Here is a 13,027-nt window from a genome sequence, read left to right on the forward strand (position 1 = left end):
ACGCTGTAGCCTACGCGAGACACTACAAAAACATCTACACAGCTGTTTAGGAAGTCAAACGGCGACAGAACATGTTCGGCACTCCCCTTACTTAAATCAAAAGTCTATCTAACTACTAACCTGAACTTCATTGCCACAGCCTAAACGTTGTCAATCTGTTCATGAAAATAATTAATTTCAGCCTAAACCGTACAACGGAACGTTAAATCCAATTAAAACAACGCAATCGCTACCAAGACGAACACAGCAGTAGTCTAGTACTGTACCGTAGTAGTATAATTTACCGGGGCAGCTTTTCCACACAGGTTACTGACAATGATCGCTACCAGTGAGCTTTTTATGAATGAGCGATTTTCCACTAAATAAATGTCAAGCTTATTTACGTTTTGGGGGGCATATTTTCAGTTAGCAGATGGTACTGTTTGAATCGCGATTCAATCTACTACTGCCGGGTAACGTCGTAGAATAATCTTCAAAGGGGGTTCTTTATTAATGAATGAATGCAATCCATCCATCATCTTCCGCTTGTCCGGGGGTCGGGTCGCGGGGGAAGCAACCTAAGCAGGGAGGCCCAGACTTTCCTCTCCCCGGCCACTTCCACCAGCTCTTCCTGGGGGACCCCGAGGCGTTCCCAGGCCAGCCGAGAGACATAGTCCCTCTAGCGTGTCCTGGGTCTTCCCCGGGGCCTCTTCCCAGTGGGACGTGCCCAGATCACCTCACCAGGGAGGCGTCCAGGAGGCATCCTTATCAGATGCCCGAGCCACCTCAACTGGCCCCTCTCGACGCGGAGGAGCAGCGGTTCTACTCTGAGCCCCTCCCGGATGACCGAGCTTCTCACCCTATCTCTAAGGGAGAGCCCGGACACCCTGCGGAGAAAACTCATTTCGGCCGCTTGTATTCGCGATCTCGTTCTTTCGGTCACTACCCACAGTTCGTGACCATAGGTGAGGGTAGGAACGTAGATCGACTGGTAAATAGAGAGCTTCGCCTTTCGACTCAGCTCCTTCTTCACCACAACGGACCGATGCAGAGCCCGCATCACTGCGGACGCCGCACCGATCCGCCTGTCGATCTCGCTCTCCATCCTTCCCTCACTCGTGAACAAAACCCCGAGATACTTGAACTCCTCCGCTTGGGACAAGATCTCCTCCCCGACCCGGAGATTGCACCTTTTTCCGGTCGATAACCATGGCCTCAGATTTGGAGGTGCTGATTCCCATCCCAGCCGCTTCGCATTCGGTTGCGAACCGCTCCAGTGAGAGCTGGAGGTCACGGCCCGATGAAGCCAACAGGACCACATCATCCGCAAAAAGCAGCGACCCGATCCTGAGGTCCCCAAACCGGACCCCCTCAACGCCCTGGCTGCGCCTAGAAATTCTGTCCATATAAGTTATGAACAGAATCGGTGACAAAGGGCAGCCCTGGCGGAGTCCAACCCTCACCGGGAACAAGTTCGACTTACTACCGGCAATGCGGACCAAACTCTGGCACCGGTCGTACAGGGACCGAACAGCCCCGATCAGGGAGTCCGGTACCCCGTACTCCCGGAGCACCCCCCACATGAGCCCCCGAGGGACACGGTCGAACGCCTTTTCCAAATCCACAAAACATGTGTAGACTGGTTAGGCGAACTCCCATGCACCCTCCAGAACCCTGCCGAGGGTATAGAGCTGGTCCACAGTTCCACGGCCAGGACGAAAACCACATTGCTCCTCCTGAATCCAAGGTTCGACAATCCGACGGACCCTCCTCTCCAGCACCCCTGAATAGACTTTCCCAGGGAGGCTGAGGAGTGTGATCCCCTTAAAGTTGGAGCACACCCTCCGGTCCCCCTTTTTAAAGAGGGGAACCACCACCCCGGTCTGCCAGTCCAGAGGCACTGTCCCTGATGTCCACGCGATGTTGCAGAGTCGTGCCAACCAAGACAGCCCTACAACATCCAGAGCCTTAAGGAACTCCGGGCGGACCTCATCCACCCCAGGGGCCTTGCCACCGCGGAGCTTTTCAACCACCTCGGCGACCTCAGCCCCAGAGATAGAAGGGCCCCCCCCAATGTCCCCAGACTCTGCCTCCACGTCGGAACGCGTGTTGGTGGGATTAAGGAGGTCTTCAAAGTATTCCTTCCACCGATCCAGGACGTCCCCCATCGAGGTCAGCAGCGCACCATCCCCACCATATACAGCGTTGACAGTGCACTGCTTCCCCCTCCTGAGTCGCCGGATGGTGGTCCAGAACCTTTTCGAAGCCGTTCGGAAGTCATTCTCCATGGCCTCGCCGAACTCCTCCCACGCCCGGGTTTTTGCCTCCGCGACCGCCAAAGCCGCATTCCGCTTGGCCTGCCGGTACACATCAGCTGCCTCTGGAGTCCTACCAGCCAACAAAGTCCGATAGGCCTCCTTCTTCAGCTTGACGGCTTCCCTCACCTCCGGCGTCCACCACCGAGTCCGAGGGTTACCGCCGCGACATGCACCGACCGCCTTGCGTCCGCAGCTCCGGTCAGCCGCCTCAACAATGGAGGCCCGGAACATGGCCCATTCGGACTCAATGTCCCCGGCCTCCCCCAAGACATGGTCGAAGCTCTCCCGGAGGTGGGAGTTGAAGCTCCTTCTGACAGGGGATTCTGCCAGCCGTTCCCAGCAGACCCTCACATTACGTTTGGGCTTGCCAGGCCTGACCGGCGTCTTCCCCCACCATCGTAGCCAACTCACCACCAGGTGGTGATCAGTTGACAGCTCCGCCCCTCTCCTCACCCGAGTGTCCAAGACATTCGGCCTCAGATCCGACGACACGACTACAAAGTCTATCATCGAACTGAGACCTCAGGTGTCCTGGTGCCAAGTGCACATATGGACACCCTTATGCTTGAACATGGTGTTCGTTATGGACAAGCCGTGTCTAGCACAGAAGTCCAACAACAAAACACCACTCGGGTTCAGATTGGGGGGGCCGTTCCTCCCAATCACGCCCCTCCAGGTCTCACTGTCATTGCCCACATGAGCATTGAAGTCCCCCAGGAGGATGAGGGAATCTCCGGGAGGAGCGCTTTCCAGCACCCCTCCCAGAGACTCCAAAAAGGGTGGGTACTCTGCACTGCCATTTGGTGCATAAGCACAAACAACAGTGAGGACCCGTCCCCCCACCCGAAGGCGGAGGGAGGCTACCCTCTCGTCCACCGGGGTGAACCCCAACGTACAGGCGCCGAACCGAGGGGAAACAAGTACCCCAGCTCGACGCCTCTCACCGAGGGCAACTCCAGAGTGGAAGAGAGTCCAGCCCCTCTCAAGGAGACTGGTTCCGGAGCCGATGCTGTGCGTCGAGGCGAGGCCGACTATATCTAGCCGGAACTTCTCTACCTCGCGCACCAGCTCCGGCTCCTTTCCCGCCAGCGAGGTGACGTTCCACGTCCCTAGAGCTAGCTTCTGCAGCCGAGGATCGGACCGCCAAGGCCCCCGCCTTCGGTCGCCGCCCGTCTCGCACTGCACCCGACCCCCATGACCCCTCCTGCGGATGGTGAGCCCACTGGAAGGGGGTCCCACGTTGTCTCTTCGGGCTGTGCCCGACCGGGCCCCATGGGAAAAGGCCCGGCCACCAGGCGCTCGCCATCGAGCCCCACCCCCGGGCCTGGCTCCAGGGGGGGGGCCCCGGTGACCCGCTTCCGGGCAGGGGCAACTGAGAACCATTGTTAGTTTTCTTCATGGTAGTTTTTGAGCCACGCTTTGTCTGATCCTTCGCCTGGAACCTGTTTGCCTTGGGTGACCCTACCAGGGGCATAAAGCCCCCGACAACATAGCTTCCAGGATCATTAGGACACGCAAACCCCTCCACCGCGGTAAGGTGGGGGAGGGGGAATGGAGGGGAGGGGAGGGAGGGGAGGGGGAATGAATGCAATGAGTAGGCTAAATGCCTGAAAATATCACGAGAAGGGAAAACTTAAAATGACGTTTAAGTTATAGAGATTAGGTCAATTTTTACACCGGTCTGCCAAATTTATTCGTTTTGATTCAACGATGAGGCAGCCTCTTGCAGGGGAAATGAGAAGACATCTATTTCATTCTACATTTCACTCGTATTTTCAGTTGTAAATGAGCAGCAAAAAAAAAAAATGCTTTTAAATCTATGTAATCTTTATAAATAAGTATGCATTTTTATATAAAATATACAGAAATATCAGTTGTAAAAATGTCATTCAAAAACGGACCCCTGTGCAACCGACGCAAGCAAGCACACCCTACAATTTCCCCAGAAATTGTACCCTCTCTAGTTCACTTTTGATATACTTTTAAGAAGTATACTTAAAAAATAGTTCACTTTTGATATACTTTTAAGTATGCTTTGAAAATAGTTCACTTTTGATATACTTTTAAGAAGTATACTTAGATAATAGTTCACTTTTGAAGTACTTTTAAGTATGCTTTGAAAATAGTTCACTTTTGATATACTTTTAAGAAGTATGCTTCGAAACATTAAATTGTATACATTTCTTCTGGAGTAAGATGTACGTTTTCTATTATTATACAGCAAAAACAGTCAAAATAAATTTTAAGTACATTACAGGTTAAATTCTTTAGATCCATCTCATTCTAATTATTTTTGTCTAGGAAAATCTATTATGCATTGCACATTGAATCTTTTTTCATACTGAAGCCGTAACCTTAGTTACTGCCAAAACATTTTGAAGCCCTATACTCTTATACTAATAATTATCAATTGGAGTATTAATGGAAAAAACGAAAAAGCTACTTGAGAAAGAAGCAGACAGAAGGGTTGCTTTGTGCATTTGAAGGTTATACTGTCAAATGTCAAACGAAATACCGGTTTGATGCACTGCCCTACACCACGCACCGTGGTCTAGCCTCTCATGATACCACAATACATATACTTGACTTCACGGTAGTGGGTGTATATCATTCTCGTTTTTTATTAGAATTAGATTGTTTGTTATTGTGATGCCATCTTACTCTTATTGCAACTCCAACAAGCTTTTGACACGAAAAGGCAGTCCACATGTGGTGGTTTTCCATTCTCTATGGCTGACTGAAAATATTTTAGACATTCATTAAACTGATCTAAATGATATACATTCATCTTCTTTTAGAGAATAAATACATTCCTTTAACAAAAAGTTTATTTTCAATTCTACAAAGCAACAAAATGAAGTCAAACAACATTTAAAAGGTATAAAAAGATGGTAAAAAAATATTTTAAAAAACTATGCATATAAAAAAGAATATTATAGTATTAAAGGCTCAAAAATAAATACATCCCAGGCATTGCTTAAAAAAATATTCAATAAATAGTCAATTAATTTTTTGTTTTAGTTGAACACAATGAACATATGATTGCAAATTGTTCACTTAACATGGAATAACATAAAACTGTCATCTATAATACATAACTTCATAATGATCAGTTTTATTACCTAATTAAAGATTACGTTGTGTATTACAGTAGGTCATAGGGCCTTGGTTTTTCTGATACAGCACAATGCAGAAGCTTTCCCCAAATAATATAAAAAATAAAACAGAATCAATAGGAAAGCAAATATAATTGCTTTGGGTAAACAATTGGGAAAAAGCAGACAATTTGATCCCAAAGCGACAAACAGAGGGGGGGAAGGGGGCGGGATTTGAACCTCATAAAAAAATATCTAATTCATAACCACTGGGCTAAACCTATCCCTGTAGCGTCAAGGTCCTGCTACAACAGAGCCCCCAGGAGGAAGGAGCAAGCCGCCCCAACGGAGAGCCCCAGCGCCAGGAAGAAGGTCATCAGAGCCCCTGCCGTCTCGCAGTCCTTCGACCTCACCAACCTGTGGAGGAGAGAGCAACGGTCACACACAGCATCCACTTGAACTAGATAGGACCCTAAAGACCAGCACTGAACTGACTTCAAAGAAAACTCTCGACAGAAGCAAATCAGTGTTAACGAATGAACGTATTCAGAGCTGTCAAAAGTTCGGACTAACTGTGGCGCGTAGGTCATGCAGAGGCAGATGCAGTATCCGTTGGAGAGGGCGAATAAGGTCATGATGCAGACGAAGGCCACGTCGTGGGAGAAGAGGACGGGCAGGCGGGAGTGTTCCACGTTACAGAGCATGACGAGGGGGACGAAGACGACCCGAGACAAAACCAGGACAGGGAACCAACGGCTTTCCTTCGAGGGCTGTATGACCCCCCCCCACCCAACAAAAAAAGACATGAGCAGCAGAGACGACACGTCAATTATCGTTTTTGCTTTGGTATTTTGATGACTTTACGGATGAACATTTCCAAGCCAGGTGCTAAGCTGCCATTGTGGCCGTCTAAGCAGTTGCCAAGATGGGTAAGAGCGGCATGTATCCTGACTCACCCACTGAGCCAGAGATGTGGCACTGCGGCCGATCAGGTCCATGACGTTAAACACGATGAAGCAACACACACAGAGGAAGTAGGGTTCTGATGGAGGACAAAAAGGGAGAATAAAGGAATGTAGGAATGTACAGGTTTAGTCTTTCAGCATTGACCCCAAGGTCGGATTGAACCCGGTTGTCCTTGACCTTTGGTGGCCACTTACTCACCCCAGTCCTTGCTTTCCTTAAATATAGTCTTCACTTTGACCGTCACCGCTGGGAACACAGAGAGCGTCACAGCCAGCACGGACGTCACACAAAGTGCCATCACCCAGATCTGTACAGTACACAGGGGACACGATCCACAAGGGGCCGATTGTCATACACACACATACATATACAGTATATACACACACACACCGATGAGCTAAAACATTATGACCACCTGCCTAAGATGCTGCTGGGTTTCAGTGTGCTGCCAAAAACAGCTCAGAACCACCAAGGCATGGACTCGACTATACCCGAAGGTGTCCTGTGGTCTCTGGGACCCTTCAAGTCCTGTCAGCTGCGAGGTGGAGCCACAGTGGACCAGACGGACGCCTTTGTTGCACTCGTGCATCGATGAGCCTCGGGCGTCCAGCACCCCGGTCCCGGTGTTGGTTTGTGGTCTGACCCTCCATGGTCCTCTGTCGCTAGGTCCTCACCACTGCTGACCGGGAACACCCCACAAGCCTGGCCGTGTCAGGGACACTCTGATCCAGCCGTCTGGCCAGAACTACTCTGCCCTCGTCAAAGTCACTCAGGTCCTTACTTGCATCCAGCACGTATAATAACTGTTCACTAATCTAATCTACCTGGACATGTGCCCTTGTTTTGAGATGATCAACCTTATTAGCTTCACCTGTGAGTGGTCATAATGTTTTGGCTCACCTGTGTATTTACATGGATAGATGCATCGATGGATAAGATAAGGAACCTTTTTGAAGACAGCCTGCACTGAAGACCTTCTCTGGGAATCAGCGTTCTCCATGACAACCAGGCTTTTCTCCATCCCACTGACTTTGTAGAGGGACCCTTTTTCTTTCATACATTAAAAACAAGGGCATTGCTAAATTGGCACAGGCAATTATTGGCTCAAGTTTTGGATATCATCTGCAACTTTGTTATTAAACTTACCCATACCTAAATTATTGTATCATGTACCTTTACACTGTGTTTTTATATGTTGACATTATTAACCTTAACCTACCAGCAGATTTGATGAGCTCATTGGTGGTCTCCAGCTGACCATGGCTTTTCTTTAAATAGAACTGGGCAAATTCCTAGGGTCACAAAGAACATTTTTGAGAGTAATCCAAACTCAATAGTCACTATACAAACAAACTTTGATTTCATCCAAAATAACCCCATTACTTGCTGCAAAAACACACATTTAAACCACCACTATAAATAGCTGTACTAGGTTTGACATCCAAACAGGTGTACAGGTTATTCAATTTTGTACAGGGGCACTTACCAGATGTGGAAGAATTAGGTAGCAGAGCAAAGTGAGCAGGGTGGCCACACAGGGGGTTATGAAGTACCCCAGGGCAGCAGTTTCCTTATCTGCATTGCCTACATGCCGCAAACAGACATTCGGTAGATTAGATTAGACAGGACAGGGCACTGTAGAACAAGGTCAATTGGGGGACAGAGGGACTGAGTCTGGCAGGGTAGGATAGTACAGGGCAGGGCTTGACATTGTAGAACAGAAAACAGTGAGGCAGGGCAGGGTAGGACGGGAGAGCAGAGGGCAGGGGTAGGACAGAGCAGTACTCACTGAAGATGGACAGCAGCATGGCCAGGGCTGAGAAGATCCCGGCCAGTCCTTGACCACTCATGAACAGGGTGCTGTATCTCGGAGGGAGAAGCCCCACTAAGCCAAACAGGCTCCCCTGCAACACGGCTCCAAACGCTGGCCACGGGAAAGGCGCGTTGGATCGGTCACACATGTTCGACACGTTGGATCGGTCACACATATTCGTCACGTTGGATTGGTCACACATATTCGACACGTTTGAAGACAACATCCAGCCAAAATCACTCGTTACGCAAAAAGGGAAAATCCCAAGGGATTGTTTCAGAAACGTTGCTGTGTGTGTGTGTGTGTGTGTGTGTACGCTCGAGTATTTTTAAGCACATTTTGCAGATGTGGATAAGGAAACTCACTGTTTATGAACCAGATAGTTGCCATGGTGACAGAGAAGAAATATTGCGGCGCCATGGGCACCTTAACCAGACAGGCGGTGAGGACAAAGAGAAGCAGGATGGAGGTCATACTGACGGCTATGCGCACCCTCTCCGTGACCCTGCCAAACACATGTAGTTTGTGTTACACATACATTTGGTGCAGGTTAACTCCTATCTCAAATCTAAATAGGGGTTGCTTACCACTGATAGAGGAAAGAGTTGAGTAAGGTGAACAACAACAGGGGTAGCTGGGATACAAGAGTCATCCAGTTATCGTAGTGGTAGTCGTCTGTGTTTTCACTTGTGCCGTTGACTTTGAGGCGGCCATTAAAGTACTTCATAAAACAATAGAAACTACATGTTAACTGCATGCTCCAAAAGTCAAACTGTACAATATTACTCTGTTCCTTGGTAAAAAAAATAATACAATTCACTGAACATATTTGCGTATTCTGTCATTACATATCATGTTAAATACTAATAAAAGTCAACTGAGTTACACAGCAGTTGTAATGACATGGCTTGTCATAAAAGATTTCTGCCAATGGGAGGATTCATAAATGAGTGTGCATGAGGTAAAGGAGGGCATCTGACCAATACCTGTGTGGCAGTAATAAAGAAATTCCACGGCAACAGAGTTCCCAGTCCCAGGATGAAGATGATGACGGCCACAGCACAACCTCTAAACACAGAGGCATGATTATTATTATGCTTTGCAATGATCCTATATAATCCTAGGTCTCTTTATCCATCTTTCTCACAGACATGGGTTGCAACCGCACATTTGTTTGCTGCACACCATCCCACTGAATGAATCCCGCTAACAGACAGTGATTCATGTCCCTTTGAATGCATACCTGTGGGCAGCAGCTCTCCACACACACAAAACATGCTAGAGATATATTCCACAGCCCTGTCACAAAGTCATCTTCTACGTGGACAGGACCTCCACAGAAACGAATCCTCTAGTAAACGAATCCTCTAGTGCCACCCAACGTAAAATGCTAACTACTGAGTGTATTGCTGTGCCTGTGGTCTCTCTCTCTTTGTAGCTGAACTTACTCAAAATATTAGCTGAGAATAAGTAGGTTAGTGGCAGCTTCACATTACATTTAAAAAAAGATCACATACCTGTCCGCAGGTATGCTCTTATGGAGAACCATCTTGATGCTTTATAGTCTGCAAAAATGTTCATTGATTTTAAAACAATTGTGTGCAAACACAAAAACCAAAGTGGTCTGGGAGCTTATTAGTTAACGTAAATACATTTACAGCTATGCCATTTTTCGATTTGCATATACTCCATTTGTATTACCTTGAAAAATTAAGTGATCCCCTTTCATTTTTATAGCCTAAGGCCTTTTCCATTTGATTATTTTAGCAGACGCTTTTATCCAAAGCAACATACAATTAATGCATAATAGAAAATACAGCAGCAGATCAAGGATCAGAAGTGCATAGTTCTAACATTATTTCAGCAGTCCGGTTTCCTAGGCACAGTACAAAATAACCACATCTCAGCTCCCAGACACCGTGAACGATAATAATTAACTCGCTTGTTTACTTCAGTGACCAAATGTTCCAGGTGATACAGCATGCATACTTATTTACCTACCGTTGCAGCATAGTTAATGCAAGTTTATTTAGCAGTATTTACACTAAAATGATTTCTATTACCAGTATTCATGGTTCATTGGACAGAAATTATGAGAAAATTCTTGTTTAAAAAAACCTTACAACAGATTGTTTCATTTTTCACGTGACCTGCATAGGCTCATTACTGGTAGCTAGAGAAAACAGAAATGATTTGTTCATTTTTACTGGGTCTTCGGGTACGAGCCAGACCCCCACCCCTCGCTTGAGGCAACGGCCCCGGTGGATGTAGGTGGTATTGCATTTCCGCTTTGCTACCCGACTTGTCCAGTCGTTTTTATTCTATTAACTCCAGTCAACATATCTAAATTATCTCCCCCAATACATTCTGTTCGATTCTCGAACATGGCTCATACTACTAGCTTTTTTATAGAATAATTTCGGATTTTTGCTACAAATTTGAAACCAATCCGAAATTGGTAAACTAGCACCCCAGTTATTTGCTTACGTCAAGAAAAGTTGCGGATACGAACAGGGGACGAGCACAAAAGGGAACATCAGCAAATCGCTGATTTACCTGAGCTGAATAAAAACAAGGAGAAATGGCATGATAATCTACAGTTGCCTGCCTTTATTGTAGCAAGTTTTACAAATGGTTGCACACATACATGACGGTTGTTTGTAGAGTTTATTTCCGACAGATGAACGAATCATTGATCCGAAGACCCGGTTGTCAGAAGAACGAAACATTGATCCGAAGACACGGTTGGGAACGATTCGGATACGGATCTTTGGATCGTTTTTCACGTGACCTGCATAGGCTCAGTACTGGTAGCTAGAAAAAACAGAAACGATTCGTTCATTTTGACTGGGTCTTCGGATACGGATCTTTGGATCGTTTTTCACGTGACCTGCATAGGCTCAGTACTGGTAGCTAGCAAAAACAGAAACGATTCGTTCATTTTGACTGGGTCTTCGGATACGGATCTTTGGATCGTTTTTCACGTGACCTGCATAGGCTCAGTACTGGTAGCTAGCAAAAACAGAAACGATTCGTTCATTTTGACTGGGTCTTCGGATACGGATCTTTGGATCGGTTTTCACGTGACCTGCATAGGCTCAGTACTGGTAGCTAGCAAAAACAGAAACAATTCGTTCATTTTGACTGGGTCTTCGGATACGGATCTTTGGATCGTTCACGTGACCTGCATAGGCTCAGAAGAGGAAACAGAAAGGATTTGTTTAGTTCACTTTCGTGTGACTAGGTTTAGTAAGACGTGAATGATATTCGTTCACAAGTAATAATTACAGGGTTTGTTATTTTCACTGTTTTTGTACTTTACTTATAGTTCAGTGCAGCGTAATTGTTTTCCGTGATAATAAATGACCATTTAAAATCATACAAACTGTCATGATACATTATTTTAATGCAGGAATTTCTTTTAAAATAGTATCTGCTGGTTTACATGCACTAATGTGAGAATATGATACGTGTTTGCAGTGGACGTATTCCCCCCCCCGCGAAATGAACGAATGACTCGAAAAAAAAGATTCGTTCATTTTGCTGAACGAGATTCAAAGAACCGAATCAGTAAAATGATCCGAACTTCACAATACTTAGGCAGTCATACTAAAAACACGAAGCAAAAAGAACAACATATATTTGGTGAGTCTGAGTCGTATGTAGAACGTATGTTCCATCTAAAATAGTTATATTTCTAAAGACCAAGTGAAAGGAATACTACAGTACTAATAGCATTGATTTTCGTAAAGTTCACATGTATCTGCTTCTTGATCGGACTTGTACGCTCAACTCATTAACTGTAACTTCTCTTTAAGCACGTGTAAAATGTAGCCAGGCGCGGTATAATGGCGCAAAGGCAAACTGCTTCCTGTCTCTGAAGGCATCACGCCGAAACGTGGCTAAGTTACCTCGTGCTTGAAAGTCAAATTAAAAAACTATCTAAAGTAGTTTGATGCAGGTCTGTCACTAATGGCACGGTATTTTCCAAAATGTCATGTGTACTAGTAACATATTTACAAAGTTTGTATTCGTTTACCAAGTGCTAAACAGAATGCGAGTTAGCCTACATTATAAATTATTGGCACGACAGGAAAATGTAGACTACTGCCTACATTGTTGCCTACACAACAAAATAAGGGAGACACTATTAACGATAATCGCGTCCTCGTTACCTTAGACTTGGATCCTCGTGTATTTCCTGTACAATACAGACACCGGTGCTCATCCACTGTGGTACTAATACTACACCAGAGAATATCTAATGACTACACTTACTGTAACCCCAAAATGACACGTTGATTAGCCTACTCAATAACACGTGCAACAACTCCGTCTGTTCCATTCGTCATGCGTTTGTCTTCATTTGAAATAGCAGTCAACTGCTTATTATGGAGACAAAACATATCAGCCTACTGTAGCCTACATTACCGAGAAGGTTATGTAATGTGTGATGTGTGTCTTAACTAATATTCAGTTAGTTATTTTCTTGTTTGGCATGTGTGACATTGTCACAAACTACAAAAAGCAGGCTCTATTCCTTTTTTGCGCTAAACAATAGTTGATACCCTGTGAGTGTTAAGTAATAGCACAGTAAGAAATACATTTCAATTAAGATGTATTTTACTTACCAAGTGATTACGCTCCCACCATTGAATGGACAGATCCTTTAAACACGGAGTTCAAATGTTGGCGCGATCATGCTGTTCCTGGTCGCTTTGAACTATTTCGCGCTAAAAACACTGTTGCTGAAGGGAAACGACTGCTATACTCTTTTCACTATCGCCTAATCACTGAGTTGTTAGGCTATTGCATGTGTTTCTATGCCAGCGAACAGACATAATTTTCATTTTAAA

At 46.0% G+C, this 13,027-nt stretch overlaps 1 protein-coding gene across 2 annotated transcripts; it reads right to left on the minus strand.

The window, feature by feature from the left end:
- Positions 1-5,119: 5,119 nt before the first annotated feature.
- LOC134014003 (equilibrative nucleoside transporter 2-like) lies at positions 5,120-12,900 on the minus strand. Of its 2 annotated transcripts, none has more exons than XM_062453810.1 (13): positions 12,803-12,900; positions 9,689-9,736; positions 9,158-9,239; positions 8,759-8,892; positions 8,537-8,676; positions 8,148-8,282; positions 7,845-7,942; positions 7,578-7,650; positions 7,305-7,408; positions 6,557-6,665; positions 6,349-6,434; positions 5,966-6,162; positions 5,120-5,809 (listed from the first exon to the last, which is right to left on the minus strand). In XM_062453810.1, the coding sequence occupies exons 2-13, from the start codon at positions 9,718-9,720 to the stop codon at positions 5,698-5,700; spliced, it is 1,302 nt and encodes a 433-aa protein (XP_062309794.1). In that variant the 5' UTR covers positions 9,721-9,736; positions 12,803-12,900; the 3' UTR covers positions 5,120-5,697. The 2 variants fall into 2 exon arrangements, with proteins under 2 accessions (XP_062309794.1, XP_062309795.1); XM_062453811.1 differs by lacking the exon at positions 12,803-12,900 and adding an exon at positions 12,347-12,537.
- Positions 12,901-13,027: the final 127 nt, after the last annotated feature.

Source organism: Osmerus eperlanus, chromosome 27 (genome assembly GCF_963692335.1).
Source record: "Osmerus eperlanus chromosome 27, fOsmEpe2.1, whole genome shotgun sequence".
In the NCBI taxonomy this organism is placed as follows: Eukaryota; Metazoa; Chordata; class Actinopteri; order Osmeriformes; family Osmeridae; genus Osmerus; species Osmerus eperlanus.